This window comes from Triticum dicoccoides, chromosome 3B (genome assembly GCF_002162155.2).
Source record: "Triticum dicoccoides isolate Atlit2015 ecotype Zavitan chromosome 3B, WEW_v2.0, whole genome shotgun sequence".
Classification (NCBI taxonomy): Eukaryota; Viridiplantae; Streptophyta; class Magnoliopsida; order Poales; family Poaceae; genus Triticum; species Triticum dicoccoides.
This window is the reverse complement of record NC_041385.1, coordinates 260,790,022-260,811,454: the sequence shown is the minus strand read 5'-3', so window position 1 is coordinate 260,811,454 and position 21,433 is coordinate 260,790,022. Positions and strand designations below refer to the sequence as shown.

The following is a 21,433-nucleotide window of genomic DNA, read 5'->3' as shown; positions in this document are numbered from 1 at the left end:
GGGGGCGCACCCCTCCTTGTCATTCTCCATCGCAAGCCCTCCACTCTTCCCTGTGCGGTGCAAACCAACAGCCGTCCGACAGGGAGAAGGCATGGTGTCTCCGACAGCAGCGCACCGCATAGCACCACTGCATTCCGCCACCGGCCGCCGCGAGGGCGCCTCTGCTGGTCACTCTTGCGACCACTTCCATGTGGTCATAAACATGCACTCCTTTTGTCCAGGTGGTGTCCATGGGATCCAGGTGGCTGTACACGTGCACGTCCGACGTGCGGATGGTGTCCACTTTTTGTTAAGGGGTCCAAAATAAAGCGTCCCAGTCCATTTCAGGTTGAGAATAATAAAACAAGCCGAGATGTAAAAGGCTTGTTTTTAGGTGTTAGGTTTGTGTTGCGTCGAGTCATGGTTATAAGTTGGTTAGGCTGCAGCTCGAGGACAAGCTGCATGTCCAGGTGGGGTGTAGTGTTAGAGTACGTAATGGGCCTAATGGGCCCATTAATCTTAGGGTTAATTAGAGATAAGGGTCACTTGCTTAGGGGTCAAGTAAGCCTTGCTTGGGAGTCAAGTAAACCTCTTTATATAAAGAGAGGAGATGTATCAATCTAATCAAGCAAGAATTAAGAAGGAAATCCCTTCCCTCTTGCCCGGCCGTGGGCAGAAAGGCCCTCGGCCGGTCCTCTCGCGCCCTCCTTCTAGCAACACCATAACAATGACATTTTGAGAATTCTGATTCACTGAATCATAGATTAATTCACCGTCTCCAGGGAATGATGATTACTGAATTTCCTACTTCCATCATGCAAAGATTTGTTACCCAATAATTCGGCCCCCCTTTCTTTCATAATTACTTACTCGGGCTAAATTTCTATGTTGTCATAGAGGAGAACATGCCTGCAGAAGACGGACATATCAAATACATCCAGTGTCTAATCGAGTCACGCTTGCCGGAGGGAACCGTCATGTTCTTTATGCAAGTTATCTTTCACAGAACCAACAGAACTACAGATCTTTTTCGGCTTCTTCCGACCAAGAGAGGATAGAAGCTGCAAACAGGGTGTGTAATTCTATCTATACCCGTATCTGTTAACTTGCCATCCTGGATAAATTCTGAGATCATCTCAATGTATGTTACTAGCATGCTTCTATGAATAAACTTGGCATCTTTATCCCAGGAATTGCAATCATTATTGTGAACATAAAATAAAATCCCAAGTTCTCCTTTACATTAACTGGAGTTAACATCTTTTTTTAGTTCCAGATAATACATGGTCTGCCAAGGTGTGTGAAAATTGTAGAAGTTGGGCCTCGAGATGGACTGCAGAACGAAAAAAATACAGTGCCAACACCTGTAAAGATTGAGCTCATAAAGAGATTGGCAACCTCTGGATTATCAGTTGTTGAGGCAACAAGTTTTGTCTCCCCAAAATGGGTGCCACAGGTAAAATTCTTAATATTTTTCCCCATAAGCAGGTGACTAAGATTACCAATTTGATTGTTATGCTTATCTGACGGGAGTTGTGTAACTCTAAAGATCTCCGTTACCCAGTTTTATTTCCCTTGGTATCTATATGATTTCCATGTTCTGGCAGAACTTTGCCATCTATTCGTTTATCTCTGTCTCTACTCCTATAAAAGACTCAGTTGGTGATGATTGTGTGTCTGTCATCCGTCATTTCTGACCATCAGATCTGCATCTAACGACTGTGATGTAAAAGCTGTGGCATTTTTTGCAGCAAGACCCCACTTCTCTGCTCCAATTTGCAGAAGCCCCTTAGTATCTTGAAACCAACCACATCCCTCCCCCACCTCATCAAAAAAGCCACAAGGAATATATTTTAAGTGAAACCTAATACGAGTATATTTTAAGTGATATATATACCAAAATTAGATTGTTTTTCTTTCAAGTCTGTGAACATGTATTATTCTACTTTGGATCCGTTGCAACGCACGGGCACATTGCTAGTATAAAATAAATTTGCTGCTTGTTACGTTGACAAAGACTGCAGAATTATGGAACAACAGTAGTTTATAGTCCCATTGCTCATTACCATGATACTCTTGTGTCCATAATTCCATATATTACAATACAGTAGCTTCCAACACCGGCATAAATTGCATCATTCACTGAAGTCATTTGCACTCTACGGGAATGAGAACATAACCATACTCATAATTGGAGCTTCACCACCATGAACTTTTTAGGTTTTAAAATATGACATATGGTGTTTAGCCCGGGAACCTGCAGAGCCCAACAAGGGGTGTGTTATTGTTTAAATGTTGGAGTGGAGTGTCGCATGGGCCATGAGTGGTATAGTGGATTGCCGAACCTCTCGATCTTTTCATTGGAGGTTCATAACAAAGTTTCCTCCTACTTCGAATGAAGAATGGTTCTGACGCAAATGTTGGATTTCTCCAAATTGTTTACCTCTGTATTTATGTTGCAATCTAGATATTGGCAGTGTGGTCTGGGTGAAGTTGATTGTCCGACATGGAGGGAAATGGAACAAATACGGTGCACAAGCTCTAAACCTGTGAATAAGTATAGTTCTGAACTGCCGTTGACATTTGAAAATTGGTTTTTTACTGCGTATTCAAATGATCCTTGCTATTAAGATTCAGACACAGTATATATACATTGCCTAGTGCCACAAATAACATTTTCTTATTGAAACAAGAACTGAAATGTGTCTCTGGATAACATTATGCCAGACTTGAATCACCATCCTTAATTGTTTCCGGCAGGAATACTGCCTAGCAATGAAGCAAGGAAAGAAAATTTGTACAGGAGTGCCTATTGCCTAATACTATGATGTCATCTTAGTCCAACTAAATAGCATTCTGTTGTAGTCTAACTGAAAACTTATCATGTGATGAAAAAAAATTGTTTGCGAAATCTTGTGGCCTTGAATGCAATTGGCTTGCCTGCTTCTTAAGTCTTCTGCTAGCTCAGCTCACCCTACTTTATCAAAGTATACTTTCCGTTTTGCTTGTCCGTCAGTTCATTTGCCTATCATGTACTCCCTCTGTAAAGAAATATAAGAGTGCTTAGATCACTAATTAGTGATCTAAACGCTCTTATATTTCTTTACAGAGGGAGTATTTGACACCCCATTGCTGAATGATACGATATTGAATAATTGTAGCTAGCTGATGCGAAGGATGTTATGGAAGTGGTTCGGAATATTACGGGTGTAAGCTTTCCTGTGTTGACTCCAAACCTCAAGGTAAATCAGTTTTAATCAGGTGGGTTTTATATTTGTTAGCTTACCCCATTTAATAACCAGTCCTGTTCATTTATCATCAGGGATTTGAAGCAGCTGCTGCAGCAGGTGCCAAAGAAGTTGCAATATTTGCGTCAGCTTCTGAAGCATTTTCAAAGTCAAACATAAACTGTTCAATTAAAGAGAGCCTTGTTCGCTATAATGATGTTGCTCTTGCAGCAAAAAAGCTAGAAATTCCTGTACGAGGGTAAGTTATTTTATTTTCCAGCCTTTTGAACTCCAGTTTTCCAGTGTGACATATGTTAATATTGTGTTGCTCTATTATGTAACAATGTAGGTATGTTTCTTGTGTGGTTGGATGCCCAGTAGAAGGATCAGTACCACCTTCAGATGTAGCTTATGTTGCCAAAGAGCTTTATGACATGGGCTGCTACGAGGTTTCGCTTGGTGATACGATTGGAGTTGGTACCCCAGGTGATCTTGCATTATTTGCTACCCACAATTTTTAAGTATGCCATAGCTAGATTTTGCTTGCTACTATTGGGCTTCAGTTTGTTACATCCATTAGGCAAAGGATATTATCTGACACGTGCCAGTTTGACACCAAGGTCCTCACTGTCATCCTGGAGCCTTGACATATTTGGCATGATTTGTTTCTCATGTTGCCTTCAAACAAATGTTGAATTTTCTTGTCCTCAAATAATGGAAGAAAACTGCTCCTAGTTGTATACCAGTGTCGTTTGGGAAAACATTGATTACCCAGTAAATTCTAACTCCTCTTAATGTCAGACTGTGTTTAATTATCTAGATAAACCCACCTTCGCTTCATGAAAATTTCAATTAATATGTAGCTTCTTCGATATATTCAGGCACAGTTGTACCAATGCTTGAGGCAGTTATGTCTGTCGTTCCCGTGGAAAAGCTTGCTGTCCATTTCCACGACACCTACGGGCAGTCTCTTTCAAACATCCTTGTCTCTCTCCAGGTAATCATCTACTGAGATACTGAACAAACCATCACATTAAAAACAAAATGGTGATTCAGATCTTATCATCCGACACTTGTATGTGATCAACCATGTTCTCTGCTCGACCAGATGGGTATTAGTGTCGTGGACTCCTCCGTCTCGGGCCTTGGTGGCTGCCCATATGCGAAGGGCGCATCAGGGAATGTTGCTACTGAGGACGTAGTGTACATGCTGAATGGGTTGGGGATCAAGACAGGCGTCGACCTAAGCAAGGTAATCGCAGCCGGCGAGTTCATCTGCAAGCATCTGGGGCGCCAGTCTGGGTCCAAGGCAGCTACTGCCTTGAGCAAGGTTACCGCGAGCGCCTCAAAGCTATGAGGCTGCTCTTAGTGCTGTTACTCTGTAACATCATAATGCTGTGCCCGTTTATTGTATGTCGTCGTGATCCCCTGTTGCAGAAGATACATGTACAGTACCAATGCAGAAAGTACGTAAATGAATAAATGGCGGCAGACATTTCATTCGTCCCTCCCTCCCCTCGCGTCGCCCTCCCGAGGGTGACTCGAGGGTTCCCTCCCCCGGCCGCCGCCAGCCCCCCTTCTCGGCCTCCCCTCCTTGCCGTCGCTGGAGGCAGTTGCCGGGCTCCCTGCGCGGCCGCTGATGAGGGCGGCGGCGGGGTTCTTTGCCGCTCTGTTGCTGGGCAGGGGGCTAGGGTTCGGGGCGGCGGCTCCAGGTTGTGCGGGCGGCGCTCCCTGACGGCGGGCAGCGTCCCTAGGCGCGGTGGGACGCCTCTGCCCGGCTGTGTGGACAACGGGCCGGCGGTGGATCCGAGCGGCTGGGGGTCGGTTCCCCGTGTCTGGCCTCTCCAGATATGAAGACGCCTCCTTTGGCTCCTGCTGCGGCCTCTCCTACGCCATGTCTTGCCGGATCCGGTGGACGACGTCGTGGTGGTGGGGTGGGGAGCCCTGGATCGGGGTAACCTCTTGGCCGCCGGCGGCGGCCACATTGTCGGCGGCGCTTCGGGCGCCGCTCCCCTTCTCGAAGGCGACGTTGAGGTCCATCTCCCTCCCCCCTCCCTCCCCTGCTCTCGGTTGAAAATCCACAACCTTGGTTGGGCGGCGACGGTGCCTCTGCACCTCCTTGAAGGCGTCGTTTTGGGTTGTGGGATGGAGGGTGGTCTGCGGCAAGCCTTTGGTGTCCTAGTTGGCGGCGGATCCTTCGTCCAGCGGTGACTTCCCGCCATGGAGGATCGATGTCTTCCTCAAGCTGCTTCATTTCCTTCTCTGCGCGGTCCGGTTGTCCGGTGGGTCGACGCCCTCGGCCTGGGTGAGGGGGGATAGTGGTCCCCTCTACGGCGGTTTGGTCGCGTTGTTGGAGGAGTGTCGTTGGTCTTGGTGTGGCTCGGCCCTCCTGGTGGCGTTGTTGCCCATTGCTCGCCGTGTCTTCTTGAAGTGCTTGGTTCCTATGGCTAGTGTCTGCGGCCTGCTCCTCATGTGTGAGTTGCAATTTGTGGCTTCGGGTGTGCTCGAGTGGTTGCCCTGTTTTCTTGCTGGCTCTGGTGAGAACAGCTCTGCTTTGCCTTCGGCGTGTCGATGGCAAGCTCCTTCCTTGGCGCAATCCCGTCTAGCCCCTGTTAGGTCCCTAAGTTGTACTCTTTTTATTCTCTGGTCGTAGATTTTAGCTCCATCGGTGCCTTGTATCTGCTGCCTTGGGGTTGCATCCCCGTTTTCCTTTTTATCTTTGGTTGTATGGTGTGCTCTTTGTAATCCTGACCGGTTGATGGCTTTGTTAATTCAAAGCCGGGTGAAGATCGAGCCTTACTCGGGCTCGGTTCGATCCTTTCATCTAAAAATAAATGGTGCATTTGATGTTTTGTCACAAAAAAGGACATTTTAAGCCGCTCTCATTTCTCCTGGATAATTCAGCTGTTAAACCTGTTGTACACTATGTAATACACACATGCATATGACGTGTGCAACTAAAATAAGTTTCCAAGAAACAAAAAGGGTAGATGGCCATACTTTCAAAGATGTGCAAAATTGATCACATGAATTAAATCAGTACAATTGTCTCACTTCTCAGCCGCCAAAAGTTAACAATATTCATGGTCAATGTACACTACCTTGTTAAACTCTACGGTAGATCAATAATGCCTCCGTGAAGTGAGTTAAGAACTTAAGATCTCTCTCGAGCTACTATGTACTACATCTGTACCAAAATATAAGATGTTTTTGTACTTCAATTTGAACTGCAAAAACATCTTATATTTTGATATGGAGGTAGTACATGATAGGGCTCCTGCGAATAACCAAATTATTTACAGCAGTTGTCAATACCAACTAATAATTACTGATGATTCAATCAGGCGTCCCTGTCAATGTCAAGTTGGTTTCTTGCTTCAGCACTCTTTGTGTTTTGATGAACTTCTCTGATGGTAGCACGAGTCCTTTTCCATAGGCTGCTAACAGAAGAGCCTCTGCTCGCCCTGCATCAGTGTCAAAACATCAATGAACTACGGAAGAAAATGCATTATCATCTACTCATTTTTCAGCAGGTCATTCAATTAAATGGGTTAAGCTAACTATACTAGCCAAAACATATTTAGCTGGACTGTGAGGAATATGTGTAATTAGTTTGTTTGCTCAGTACACCTTGAAAGCAAGACGAGAAATACACACAGAGCACATCATGTGTACATCATGTTTATTCATACGCATATGTCAGTGTCTACAATTGATCAGCTCGAACTAGAATGTTGTGACAAAATAATTCATTTACTGACTTACTGTTGTGACTTGGAAAATAGTAAGATGCGTACCGTGATGTTTCTTCAACTTGAGGGACAGAGCCTTATCCGGGAACAAGATTGTAGCAGCTCGTCTGCTATCATCCTGACAAACGTAGAAGGGTCATAAGATAACTATTATGATGCAGTACTAATTTGAGGTTAGGATTAAGAAACATGTAATGAAACTGGTGTCACGTCAAGTCTACAATTAGTAGAACAACACACAAGATCTAGCAACAAACATTCAGATGAGGAGAGAGAAATGCTCTCTAAAATGAAATAACATCTATGCATTACCACAGTAGCAATCAATTGGTCGAACTCAGATTTGATTCATTACTGCCGTCAGCTTAGATCATAGCACCCCAACCTAATCCAATGATATCTAAAGTCCAACCCAGATTTCTTCACTCTAAACCATTCAAAATAATTGAAACAATTCAGTTGTGAACTTATATTGAAAGGTCTCCTGGGTTGCAATGATCGGCGCACATGAGTACGAACCCACCGACACGGTTTCAAGAACTCACCACACTGGCCCTGTTTCAAGGACTCAATACTTACCCTGTTATCTACTTTTGTACTACACAACCTTAATTACATCAATGAAAATAGCAATGGTTAGGCATCTTTATTGAAATGCCATAATTAAGCTTGTTAAGTTCTTACCAACAAACAGAAAAGATTTCTACCAGTTTTCTGTAAATGAGAGGCATATAAGAAGAGTAGCAAACCTTAGGTGATGCACTTCGAGTTAGCCCAAAGTACGATTTCCATGTCTGTGATGCAACCGGTACAACAGAAAACTCAGATGCCACTAGAGCAGCAATCCACAAGCCATACGAAAAACCTGTACTCCACCATCCCTAAATATACATCATGAAACAGACGGCAAGAAGTCACTAACAGAACCTACATTATGCCACATGTTTCACATGAAATTTAAACAGTCATATGGTGTGAACTAGATTCTATCAAGTTCAAATTAGAAACTGAATTTGAACTAGATCACACTGCTTAGAGTACAACTCTAGCCTCAACTTGTGTGTGGAATGTTATGACCGGCTTGGTCTATACTAGGAAGAGGCCCACAGGGCATTAGTATTAGGGGCTTGGCCCACAAGTTATCTTAGGCAAGTTATCTTAGGAAAGTTATCTTAGGCTAAAGTTATAAATACTCATGTAAGACATCGATTTGAGGCAAGCAATAAAGACTATTATTATCTTTTGTTGCCCGGCTCCCAGAGGAGCCGGAAACCCTAGCCGCCGCCGCCAAGCCGCCGCCGCCTTCAACCCTAGCCGCGACGGCGCCCTGCCGCCGGCGCAACCGTTCTTCGCCGCGCCCTCGCCCTCCTTGCCCCTACAACCTCCGCAGTAGAGCCGGTAGGAACCCTAGTCCTACCAATTTGGTATCCAGAGACACCAGGCCGATCATGTCTCAACCTCCATCACCGCCGCCGCTACCATCCGCCACCGCCCAGCTCTCGCTGCCGCCAGCTCCGTCTACGATGACGACCGCATCCGGCACCACCACCGACACCACCGCGCCAGCAGCCGTCACCACCACCACCACTGCGCCAGCGGCCGTCACCAACACCGCTACGGCGCCAGCAGCGGTCGCCCCCACGATCGAATCGCCTCCGCTGCTCTCGCCCGAGGAAGTGTCCGGCACCCTTCGGGAGTTGGTTCAGGCGGTCCGGGGTATTTCCCTATACCTCGCCGGGGCCCAGCCCCCGCCACCGAGCGCCGTCACCGCCTCCTACGGGCCGCCGCCGCTGCAGTGGCCAGCCTCAGCCTTCCAGGCACCCTACGGCGGGGCGCCTCAGCCGCCGCTGCTGCTGCCCTACCAGGCTGCGGTGCAGCCGTGGCCCGCTTGGCCGGCCTCCACCGTGCCGCTGGGGAGCCCGCCCCAGCAGCTCCTTCCAGCGCCACCGCCGGCTACCACGACGCCGGCACCGGAGCAGACGGCCCCCCAGGAGCCACCGCCATCGACAGCAACGCCGCCCGCACCTAGGGCTACGGGTCGGCCCCTGCACCAGGTGCAGTTCCCACCGTCGCCATCGCCGATCCCCGCTTGGGCGACCGGCCCGTCTTCGGGCACGGCCTACTCCACGCCGCCGGAACACCAGAGGCCTTCCCTGCGGTTTGATCACCCCTCCAGCTCGGCGAACTATGCCCCGGCGCTTCCCGACCCAGCATACGCACCGCCGGCGCATGCGGCCGCCCCAGGGCACGGCGGCCCGACACCCCCTCGCTTCGCCAAACTGGACTTCGCAACCTACGAGGGCACGGAGGACCCCCTCAACTGGCTCAACCAGTGCGAGCAGTTCTTTCGAGGGCAGCGGACGCTCGCTTCGGACCGCACCTGGCTTGCGTCCTATCATCTTCGAGGTGCAGCTCAGACCTGGTATTACGCCCTCGAGCAGGACGAGGGCGGCATGCCACCTTGGGAGCGTTTCCGGGAGCTCTGTCTCCTCCGTTTTGGACCTCCTATCCGCGGGAGCAGACTGGCGGCCCTCGGCCGTTTGCCGTTCACATCTACGGTGCAGGACTACGCCGACCGCTTCCAGGCCCTGGCATGCCACGCGTCGGGCGTCTCCGCGACCCAGCGCGCTGAGCTCTTTGTGGGCGGGTTGCCAAATCATATCCGCGTGGACGTCGAGCTCCGGGACCCCCACGACCTCCAGACGGCGATGTACTACGCCCGGGCCTTTGAGCAGCGGGCCCAGGCTCTGCAGCAGCCACTCGGACGGAGCGGCCGGCAGCCCAGTCGGCCCGTTCAGACTTCCTCAACCTCGGGTCGGCCCTCCCCAGCTACGACGGCCACACCCCCGGCGGCCACCCGGCCTTTTCGCCGTCTGTCACCGGCCGAGCAGCAGGAGCGTCGCCGTCAGGGTCTTTGCTTCAACTGCGATGAGCCCTACACGCCGACCCATGTCTGCCCCCGCCTCTTTTATTTAGAGACGGTTGACTACACCGAGGAGGACGCCTCGGCCGACGCACTACCACCGCCTGCGGCTACCGAGGACACGGCTGTGGAGTCCGCGGCAACGGCGTGCGTCGTCTCCCTTCACGCTCTGGCAGGCATCCGGGGCGAGCGGACCATGCTGCTGCCCGTGACGATCCATGGCGAGCGACTGGTGGCCCTGCTGGATACGGGCTCCACACACAACTTCCTGCCCGAATCGACCATGCGTCGGCTAGCACTCCCAACAACGGGCGGGGAGCGCTTGAGGATCACAGTGGCGAACGGCAATCACCTCCAGTGCCATGGGCTAGCCCGCGACGTTCCCATCTCCATCGGCGACGAAAAAATTTCCATTACCTGTGCAGGGATCGATCTGGGCTGCTTCGACTTCATCCTCGGGGTGGACTTTCTCCGGACCCTCGGGCCCATCCTGTGGGATTTCGACGCGCTCACGATGACATTCTGGCGGCAGGGCCGCCGCATCCGGTGGGAGGGCCTTGGGGGCGCCGCGCCGGCCGTGCCACACCTCCAGCTGGCCGCCGCGTCCTCGGAAGACGAGCACCCCCTACTGGATCCTCTTCTGCAGCAGCACAACGACATCTTCGACGAGCCGCGGGGTCTTCCGCCTGCCCGGGTGTACGACCATCGTATTCACCTTGTACCGGGCTCCACTCCGGTGGCGGTACGGCCCTATCGCTACCCACAGCTGCAGAAGGATGAGTTGGAGCGCCAGTGTGCCCTGATGCTCGCCGCAGGCATCATCCGCATCTCCACGTCACCCTTCTCGGCGCCGGTGCTTCTCGTCCGTAAGTCAGACGGCACTTGGCGCTTCTGCATCGACTACCGCGCCCTCAACGCGCTCACGCTCAAGGACAAGTTCCCTATACCGGTGGTCGACGAGCTCTTGGATGAGCTCCATGGGGCACGCTTCTTTACCAAGCTCGATCTCCGGTCAGGCTATCATCAGGTGCGCATGCATCCGGACGACATCGCCAAGACGGCGTTTCGCACCCACCATGGCCACTTTGAGTTCTTGGTGATGCCTTTCGGTCTCGCCAACGCCCCGGCAACATTCCAGGCCCTAATGAACGACGTCCTTCGGCCCTACTTACGGCGGTTTGTGCTTGTTTTCTTTGATGACATTCTTATCTACAGCGCCACCTGGGCCGAACATCTCTAGCACGTCGCCATCATCTTCAACGAGCTTCGAGCGCACAACCTCCACCTTAAGCGCTCGAAGTGCTCGTTCGGGACGCCTACCGTTGCCTACCTCGGCCATGTCATCTCAGCTGACGGGGTGGCTATGGACGCCGATAAGGTGGCGGCCGTCTCCGCCTGGCCAACGCCTCACTCGCCGCGGGCTCTCCGCGGGTTCCTCGGACTCGCCGGCTACTACCGGAAATTTATCCGGGAGTTCGGACTCATCGCGGCACCCCTCACGCGGCTGCTTCGCCGCGACGCCTTCGCTTGGGACGACGAGGTGACAGCGGCGTTCGAGGCCCTCAAGGGGGCCCTCACGACAGGCCCCGTCCTCCAGATGCCCGACTTCGACCGCCCGTTCGTGGTGGACTGTGACGCCTCGGGCGCCGGGTTCGGCGCCATACTTCATCAGGGAGATGGGCCTCTTGCTTTCTTCAGCCGACCCTTCGCTCCGCGCCATCTTAAGTTGGCAGCCTACGAGCGGGAGCTCATTGGCCTCGTCCAGGCCGTGCGTCATTGGCGGCCATACTTGTGGGGACGGACCTTCCACATTCGCACAGACCACTACAGTCTGAAGTTCTTGCTGGATCAACGCCTGTCAACCGTGCCGCAGCACCAGTGGATCAGCAAGCTCTTCGGCTTCGACTTCTCCGTCGAGTATCGGCCGGGCCGTCTTAACACGGTGGCCGACGCGCTATCCCGTCGCGATTCCGACCTCGCGCCGACCGCCGACTCGACCGCCGGGACGGTCCTGTGCATCCGCTCCGGGCCTTCATTCAGTCTCTTCGCCGACATTCGACGCGCCACTGAGACGGCAGATGATGCCGCCCTACTACAGCAGCAGCTAGCGGCTGGCACCTTGGAGGAGCCTTGGCGCTTCTCTGACGGACTGTTCCTCCATGGGCGCCGGATCTTTGTTCCGGCGCATGATGATCTCCGCCACCAGGTGTTACAGCTCGCCCACTCGACCGGCCATGAGGGTGTGCAGAAAACCCTCCATCGTCTTCGCGCCGACTTCTACATCCCTGGCGATCGTGCCCTGGTCCGCGACTGGGTTCGATCTTGTCAGACTTGCCAGCGCAATAAGACGGAGACCCTGAGGCCGGCGGGGCTCCTTCAGCCCTTGGAAGTGCCATCTCAGGTTTGGGCGGATATTTCCATGGACTTCATCGAGGGCCTTCCCAAGGTTGGGGGCAAGTCGGTCATCCTCACGATGGTTGATCGCTTCTCTAAGTACGCCCACTTCATCGCGCTCGGCCATCCGTACACGGCGGCGTCCGTGGCCCGGGCCTTCTTCGACGGCATTGTCCGTCTCCATGGGTTCCCGACTTCGATCATCAATGATCGGGACCCAGTCTTCACAGGCCATGTCTGGCGCGACCTCTTCAGGATGGCGGGTGTCCAGCTCCGCCTCAGTACGGCGTTCCATCCTCAGACGGACGGTCAGTCCAAGGTGGTTAACAAGGTCATTGCTATGTATTTGCGTTGTGTGACAGGTGATCGGCCTCGCGCATGGGTGGACTGGCTCTCTTGGGCGAAGTACTGCTACAACACTTCTTATCACTCCGCCCTGCGCGCGACGCCATTTGAGGTGGTCTATGGTCGCCCACCCCCGCCTATACTTCCGGTCGACCCGGAGACGGCTCGGACGGTGGCTGCAGGTGACCTTATCCGCACCCGTGATGAGATGCTAGCGGAGGTCCGTCAGCGCCTACTTCAGGCCCAGCAGACGGCCAAGCACTACTACGACGATCATCATCGCGAGACGGAGTTCGCCGTGGGCGACTGGGTGTGGCTGCGTCTTCTCCACCGCTCTACGCAGTCACTGGACCCGCGCGCGAAGCGCAAGCTTGGCCCTCGATACGCCGGGCCCTTCCCTGTCGTGGAGCGCATCGGGAAGGTGGCCTATCGTCTTCAGCTTCCAGCCCGCGCCCGCATCCACGACGTGTTCCATGTGGGGCTGCTCAAGCCTTTCCGTGGCGAGCCACCAGCAGCTCCTCCAGCGCTTCCTCCAACCGCCGAGGGTCGCATTCTTCCAGAGCCAGCAAAGGTGTTGCAGGCCCAGCTCCGTCGTGGTGTCTGGTTCATTCTAATTCAGTGGGCGGGCCTTCCGGAGGAGGAGGCTACTTGGGAACAGCGTGAAGATTTCCTTCAACACTATCCAGACTTTCAGCTCGAGGACGAGCTGTTTGCGCAGGCGGGGAGAGATGTTATGACCGGCTTGGTCTATACTAGGAAGAGGCCCACAGGGCATTAGTATTAGGGGCTTGGCCCACAAGTTATCTTAGGCAAGTTATCTTAGGAAAGTTATCTTAGGCTAAAGTTATAAATACTCATGTAAGACATCGATTTGAGGCAAGCAATAAAGACTATTATTATCTTTTGTTGCCCGGCTCCCAGAGGAGCCGGAAACCCTAGCCGCCGCCGCCAAGCCGCCGCCGCCTTCAACCCTAGCCGCGACGGCGCCCTGCCGCCGGCGCAACCGTTCTTCGCCGCGCCCTCGCCCTCCTTGCCCCTACAACCTCCGCAGTAGAGCCGGTAGGAACCCTAGTCCTACCATGGAACATCTTCAGAGGCACATGATCTCAAGAAGCACACAATGTCAGTTCTATTACCACCAATCTACTGCAAAATGTTATGCACCGAGACAGTAATAAGTTGCAAGTGAGTAATGTAATCCTCAACAATTCTTGTTGTAGGGACTATCCAATGGCATGACTTCTCGAAGTATTGATGCATAGAACATAAGTTCATTGTAATGCTTATGCAAATGCTTCCATTGACTGGCAAAAATATGAGGAAAGCAAGAGACCGACCAGCTTTCCATCAGTTGGAAATGGACTTGACTTCTCAATAAACGCTGTAGTTCCTGCAAGATAACAAAGACACCACAATATCATAGTCAGACACCAGCAAACGGTTACTGAACATAACTGCATTGTGCTCAACACACAAGGAAGGCTTAAGTCCTCCAATACCCCAGATAGGAGTGTACAACTACACTCTCGTGTGCCCATACCTGGAGGCGCATCAAGGCCACGGAGAAGCTGTATGATGGACCTGGTGTCTAGGCGCTTCCGTGTGAGCTCCGACACCATTATGTTCACGAACGGGTTATCGAACACCTACAGGACGTGAAAACGTGAACGAATGCTCGAGCACGCCAGTCAACGCGAAATGCGAGTTTCGGGCCGCACCTGAGAGGAGCCGTCGGGTGAGAGAACGGCGATGGCGCCGCGAGTGTCTGGATCGATCCCAATCGCCCAGCCGGTGGGGGCGGGGGCGGCGGCGGCGGCGGCGTCGCTGCCGTCGGCGGGGAGCAGGGAGAGGGAGGCGAGCCAGGGGTCCACAGCCCCCGCGTCCGCCAGGAGCTTAGCCTTGGCCCTGGAGCGGGACTTCGCGGGCAGCGCCGCAGCAGGAGGGAGCAAGACACGTCGGTGGCAGCGGCGAGAGCGGAAGGGCGGGGAAAAGAAGGCCGCGGCGGCGTCCCAATGGAGGGTGGAGCGGCGGAGGGCGGTGGAGCGGAGGGCGTTCATGGAGTGGTCGGCGTGATGCGTAGCTGGCGCGGCGGCGGCCGATGCAGCACCGGCAGCTGCTGCTGCCATAGTTCGAAGCAACAGGAGGCGGAATGGGAGGGGAGGGTTTTGGTTGTTCCGCTCGGGGGATAACGCGTCAGTACGGACGGGCCCAGACGAGACCAGCTGCAGCACCTGTAATTTTTTTTGACCGCATGTATCCGCATCTGTATTTTTTAACACAGTACAGACGTAAGCGCTCATATATGCGTGCATACACTCAATCCCTAATAATGTACACATGCACATAAATAATACGAGTACCAAGACTTGAATTCTGATGGACTGTTAATACCATTATCTCTCTAAGCATCCAACCACAGGTTGACCTTTTGTGCCTCAAAAAACGTTATGTATTGTCTTTTACATACAAAGATCTTATTGAAGTGTCATCTGAATTGGAGGATGATTATGTTACGTGTCAGCGACTTAAAGAATGAAAGTTGTAAGAAACCGCTTGCAACCGTCCGGACTGAGTGGTCGGGACGATGTTTTCCAACGCAGTTTTATATCGGTCTGCTCGGTGGTTTGAACGTCATTTTACGCCTTACCGCTGGCACGCAAGTGTCTGACAACCTTGACCCACCCAAACCCCTCTTCCTTACCCTGCGCCCTTTCCTGCCCGAAAACAGCTGCCCGCATTTATGTCATTCTAGAGCGGGCGCTCCGTGTTGACGTTAGCATAGAGCGGGCATGACCTCTCGCTGACGCCGTCATTGAAGGGCTCGCCGACAGAGGGTGTCGTGTCCCCAGTGTCCATTCTTGTTCAATGCCGGAGAGAAGTTTACTGGACGGGACGGGATTGATATCTACCACGCACGTCCAATGCCCGTCCCTCCGTCTGCCACTATTAAACAGGCTCGCCGGCCGAGATACCAACTCTGACGCCCGCGCATTGACGCACCCGGATGCTTGGCCTCGCCGGCATCCACTATTTAAAGGCAACCACACCCGACTCACACCACACCACAACCCATCTATTCCACATCTTTCTCCTGTGCACCACATCTATCATGACCGCGAGCGGAAACACTGTGTGGGAGAGCCTCTCGATGGAGCAGAAGCACAAGGTGACCGCCCTTGCGGCCACGTGGCAGAGCCACGATGCCAGGCGAGTAGAGACTGGCTCCGACGACGACTCTGTGTCACAGCCCACGCCGGTGCATGCCAGATTGACGATGGAGTAGGCACAGGCGCACTTCAATGCCGCCATGGCAGAGGAGTAGCCTGTGCCCACGCCTATGCCGTTGTTCCGGTAGGTGTAGGAGGAGCAACGGTACAACCGGTTCCTCCTCGAGCGGCACCGACTGGAGGAGGGCCAAATCTACGGCAAGTGCACAAGCGAGGAAGCCATGAGGGCCATCACCGCGGCGAACCCCAACTTTGTCACCGAGCAGCAGGCGCTCTATGAGGCCACCCGCGCTCAGGCCGCCACCCGCAACGTATAGGCGGCGCAGTCGAATGTGGAGGCGGCGCTGGCATTCGCGGATGAGAACGCTGTCAGCTGCGCATCCTTGTAGGACCTTGAGAAGAGGTGTCTAGAGGGGGGGGGTGATTAGACACTAAGTACCAAAGTTGCAGTTTTTAAGTTTCTTTAAGTTTAAGTGGAGTTCACGCACAATTTCAACATCCACAATACATATCAAGCAAGCATGCAAAGAGTATACGAGCAGCGGAAAGTAAAGCATGCAAATTGCAAGAAAGTAAAGGGAAGGGTTTGGAGGATTCAAACGCAATTGGAGACACGGATGTTTTTGGCGTGGTTCCGATAGGTGGTGCTATCGTACATCCACGTTGATGGAGACTTCAACCCACGAAGGGTAACGGCTGCGCGAGTCCATGGAGGGCTCCACCCACGAAGGGTCCACGAAGAAGCTGAAGGAAATATGCCCTAGAGGCAATAATAAAGTTATTATTTATTTCCTCATATCATGATAAATGTTTATTATTCATGCTAGAATTGTATTAACCGGAAACATGATACATGTGTGAATATATAGACAAACACATAGTCACTAGTATGCCTCTACTTAACTAGCTCATTAATCAAAGATGGTTATGTTTCCTAACCATAGACATGTGTTGTCATTTGATTAATGGGATCACATCATTAGGAGAATGATGTGATTGACAGACCCATTCCGTTAGCCTAGCACTTGATCGTTTAGTATATTGTTATTGCTTTCTTCATGACTTATACAAAGTTCCTACAACTATGAGATTGTGCAACTCCCGTTTACCGGAAGAACACTTTGTGTGCTACCAAACGTCACAACGTAACTGGGTGATTATAAAGGTGCTCTACAGGTGTTTCCGAAGGTACATGTTGAGTTGGCATAATTCAAGATTAGGTTTTGTCACTCCGATTGTCGGAGAGGTATCTCTGGGCCCTCTCGGTAATACTCATCACCTAAGCCTTGCAAGCATTGTAACTAATAAGTTAGTTATGAGATGATGTATTACGGAACGAGTAAAGAGACTTGCCGGTAACGAGATTGAACTAGGTATTGGATACCGACGATCAAATCTCGGGCAAGTAACATACTGATGGCAAAGGGAACAACGTATGTTGTTATGCGGTTTGACCGATAAAGATCTTCGTAGAATATGTAGGAACCAATATGGGCATCCAGGTCCCGCTATTGGTTATTGACCGAGAATGGTTCTAGGTCATGTCTACATAGTTCTCGAACCCGTAGGGTCCGCACGCTTAACGTTACGATGATAGTTTTATTATGAGTTTATAAGTTTTGATGTACCGAAGTTTGTTCGGAGTCCCGGATGTGATCACGGACATGACGAGAAGTCTCGAAATGGTCGAGACATAAAGATTGATATATTGGACGACTATATTCGGACACCGGAAGTGTTCCGGGTGATTTCGGAGAAAACCGGAGTGCCGGAGGGGTTACCGGAACCCCCCGGGGAAGTATTGGGCCTTAGTGGGCCTGAGGGGAGAGAGAGGGCAGCAGCCCAGGAGGTGGCGCCCCCCCCCAAGGGGAGTCCGAATTGGACTAGGGAGGGGAGGCGCGGCCCCTCTTTCCCTCTCCCTCTCCCCCTCTTTCCTTCCCCCTTCCTCCTTCCTAGTTGGACTAGGAAAGGGGAGTCCTACTCCCACTAGGAGGAGGACTCCCCCCTCCTTGGCGCGCCCCAAGGGCCGGCCGGCCTTCCCCCTTGCTCCTTTATATACGGGGGCGGGGGGGCACCCCATAGACACACAAGTTGATCTACTGATCATTCCTTAGCCGTGTGCGGTGCCCCCCTCCACCATATTCCACCTCGGTCATATCGTCGCGGAGTTTAGGTGAAGCCCTGCGCCGGTAGAGCATCATCATCGTCACCAGGCCGTCGTGCTGACGGAACTCATCTCCGGAGCTTTGCTAGATCGGAGCCCGGAGATCGTCATCGAGCTGAACGTGTGCTGAACTCGGAGGTGCCGTACGTTCGGTGCTTGGATCGGTCGGATCGTGAAGACGTACGACTACATCAACCGCGTTGTGCTAACGCTTCCACTTACGCTCTACGAGGGTACATGGACAATACTCTCCCCTCTCGTTGCTATGCCATCACCATGATCTTGCGTGTGCGTAGGAATTTTTTTGAAATTACTACGTTCCCCAACAGTGGCATCCGAGCCTAGGTTTTATGCGTTGATGTTATATGCACGAGTAGAACACAAGTGAGTTGTGGGCGATACAAGTCATACTGCTTACCAGCATGTCATACTTTGGTTTGGCGGTATTGTGAGATGAAGCGGCCCGGACCGACATTACGCGTACGCTTACGCGAGACTGGTTTCACCGTTACGAGCACTCATGCTTAAAGGTGGCTGGCGGGTGTCTGTCTCTCTCACTTTAGTTGAATCGAGTGTGGCTACGCCCGGTCCTTGCGAAGGTTAAAACAACACCAACTTGACGAACTATCGTTGTGGTTTTGATGCGTAGGTAAGAACGATTATTGCTCAGCCCGTAGCAGCCACGTAAAACTTGCAACAACAAAGTAGAGGACGTCTAACTTGTTTTTGCAGGGCATGTTGTGATGTGATATGGCCAAGACGTGATGCTATATTTTATTGTATGAGATGATCATGTTTTGTAACCGAAGTTATCGGCAACTGGCAGGAGCCATATGGTTGTCGCTTTATTGTATGAAATGCAAACGCCCTGTAATTGCTTTACTTTATCACTAAGCGGTAGCGATAGTCGTAGAAGCAATAGATGGCGTAAACGACAACGATGCTATGATGGAGATCAAGGTGTTGCACCGGTGACGATGGTGATCACGACGGTGCTTCGGAGATGGAGATCACAAGCACAAGATGATGATGGCCATATCATATCACTTATATTGATTGCATGTGATGTTTATCCTTTATACATCTTATCTTGCTTTGATTGACGGTAGCATTTTAAGATGATCTCTCACTAAAATTATCAAGAAGTGTTCTCCCTGAGTATGCACCGTTGCCAAAGTTCGTCGTGCCCAGACACCACGTGATGATCGGGTGTGATAAGCTCTACGTCCATCTACAACGGGTGCAAGCCAGTTTTGCACACGCAGAATACTCAGGTTATACTTGACGAGCCTAGCATATGCAGATATGGCCTTGGAACACGGAGACCGAAAGGTCGAGCGTGAATCATATAGTAGATATGATCAACATAGTGATGTTCATCATTGAAAACTACTCCATCTCACGTGATGATCGGTCATGGTTTAGTTGATTTGGATCACGTAATCACTTAGATGACTAGAGAGATGTCTGTCTAAGTGGGAGTTCTTATGTAATATGATTAATTGAACTTAAATTTATCATGAACTTAGTACCTGATAGTATTTTGCTTGTCTATGTTTGTTTGTAGATAGATGGCTCGTGCTGTTGTTCCATTGAATTTTAATGCGTTCCTTGAGAAAGCAAAGTTGAAAGATGATGGTAGCAATTACACGGACTGGGTCCGTAACCTAAGGATTATCCTCATTGCTGCACGGAAAAGTTACGTCCTGGAAGCACCGCTGGGTGCCAGGCCTGCTGCTGATGCAACTGACGACGTTAAGAACGTCTGGTAGAGCAAAGCTGATGACTACTCTATAGTTCAGTGTGTCATGCTTTACGGCTTAGAACCGGGCCTTCAACGACGTTTTGAACGTCATGGAGCATATGAGATGTTCCAGGAGTTGAAGTTAATATTTCAAGCAAATGCCCGGATTGAGAGATATGAAGTCTCCAATAAGTTCTACAGCTGCAAGATGGAGGAGAATAGTTCTGTCAGTGAACATATACTCAAAATGTCTGGGTATAATAATCACTTGATTCAACTGGGAGTTAATCTTCCGGATGATAGTGTCATTGACAAAATTCTCCAATCACTGCCACCAAGCTACAAGAGCTTTGTGATGAACTATAATATGCAAGGAATGAACAAGACTATTCCCGAGCTCTTCGCAATGCTAAAAGCTGCGAAGGTAGAAATCAAGAAGGAGCATCAAGTGTTGATGGTCAACAAGACCACTAGTTTCAAGAAAAAGGGCAAAGGGAAGAAGAAGGGGAACTTCAAGAAGAACAGCAAGCAAGTTGCTGCTCAAGAGAAGAAACCCAAGTCTGGACCTAAGCCTGAAACTGAGTGCTTCTACTGCAAGCAGACTGGTCACTGGAAGCGGAACTGCCCCAAGTATTTGGCGGATAAGAAGGATGGCAAAGTAAACAAAGGTATATGTGATATACATGTTATTGATGTGTACCACTCTAGAGCTCGTAGTAGCACCTGGGTATTTGATACTGGTTCTGTTGCTAATATTTGCAACTCGAAACAGGGACTACGGAATAAGCGAGCACTGGCCAAGGACGAGGTGACGATGCGCGTGGGAAACGGTTCCAAAGTCGATGTGATCGCGGTCGGCACGCTACCTCTACATCTACCTTCGGGATTAGTTTTAGACCTAAATAATTGTTATTTGGTGCCAGTGTTGAGCATGAACATTATATCTGGATCTTGTTTGATGCGAGACGGTTATTCACTTAAATCAGAGAATAATGGTTGTTCTATTTATATGAGTAATATCTTTTATGGTCATGCACCCTTGAAGAGTGGTCTATTTTTACTGAATCTCGATAGTAGTGATACACATATTCATAGTGTTGAAACCAAAAGATGCAGAGTTGATAACGATAGTGCAACTTATTTGTGGCACTGCCGTTTGGGTCATATCGGTGTAAAGCGCATGAAGAAACTCCATACTGATGGGCTTTTGGAATCACTTGATTATGAATCACTTGGTACTTGCGAACCGTGCCTCATGGGCAAGATGACTAAAACGCCGTTCTCCGGAACTATGGAGCGAGCAACTGATTTGTTGGAAATCATGCATACTGATGTTTGTGGTCCAATGAATGTTGAGGCTCGCGGCGGGTATCGTTATTTTCTCACCTTCACAGATGATTTGAGCAGATATGGGTATATCTACTTGATGAAACACAAGTCTGAAACATTTGAAAAGTTCAAAGAATTTCAGAGTGAAGTGGAAAATCATCGTAACAAGAAAATAAAGTTTCTACGATCTGATCGTGGAGGTGAATATTTGAGTTACGAGTTTGGCCTACACTTGAAACAATGCGGAATAGTTTCGCAACTCACGCCACCTGGAACACCACAACGAAATGGTGTGTCCGAACGTCGTAATCGTACTTTACTTGATATGGTGCGATCTATGATGTCTCTT

At 50.8% G+C, this 21,433-nt stretch overlaps 2 protein-coding genes across 3 annotated transcripts in view; one reads left to right on the top strand and one right to left on the bottom strand.

Moving 5' to 3' along the window:
• The window catches only part of LOC119275829 (hydroxymethylglutaryl-CoA lyase, mitochondrial-like), a 7,217-nt gene extending 2,509 nt beyond the window's left edge, over positions 1–4,708 (top strand). The window contains exons 2-8 of one of the 2 annotated variants that reach the window (XM_037556752.1): positions 877–1,051; positions 1,250–1,435; positions 3,141–3,221; positions 3,302–3,465; positions 3,556–3,692; positions 4,088–4,203; positions 4,315–4,708. In XM_037556752.1, the coding sequence (XP_037412649.1) occupies positions 877–1,051; positions 1,250–1,435; positions 3,141–3,221; positions 3,302–3,465; positions 3,556–3,692; positions 4,088–4,203; positions 4,315–4,563 (1,108 nt within the window). In that variant the 3' untranslated portion in view covers positions 4,564–4,708. The remainder of the gene's footprint in view (positions 1–876; positions 1,052–1,249; positions 1,436–3,140; positions 3,222–3,301; positions 3,466–3,555; positions 3,693–4,087; positions 4,204–4,314) is intronic. The other variant, XM_037556753.1, reaches the window with a different exon arrangement.
• Positions 4,709–6,215: 1,507 nt separating this feature from the next.
• LOC119275828 (Holliday junction resolvase MOC1, chloroplastic-like) lies at positions 6,216–14,773 on the bottom strand. Its single transcript, XM_037556751.1, has 6 exons — positions 14,339–14,773; positions 14,161–14,266; positions 13,958–14,010; positions 7,708–7,839; positions 7,004–7,076; positions 6,216–6,670 (listed from the first exon to the last, which is right to left on the bottom strand). Exons 1-6 carry the CDS (start codon positions 14,744–14,746, stop codon positions 6,543–6,545), a joined length of 900 nt encoding a protein of 299 aa, XP_037412648.1. The 5' UTR covers positions 14,747–14,773; the 3' UTR covers positions 6,216–6,542.
• Between the last annotated feature and the right edge of the window lie 6,660 nt (positions 14,774–21,433).

Excerpts from the sequence above, each read along its gene's own strand:
- LOC119275828 (XM_037556751.1), bottom strand. The coding sequence starts at position 14,746 with ATGGCAGCAGCAGCTGCCGGTGCTGCATCGGCCGCCGCCGCGCCAGCT. Across the intron at positions 7,840-13,957 it reads TTCCAACTGATGGAAAGCTG|GGATGGTGGAGTACAGGTTT; the intron begins GTCGGTCTCTTG and ends ATGTATATTTAG. Across the intron at positions 7,077-7,707 it reads CTCGAAGTGCATCACCTAAG|GATGATAGCAGACGAGCTGC; the intron begins GTTTGCTACTCT and ends TACGTTTGTCAG.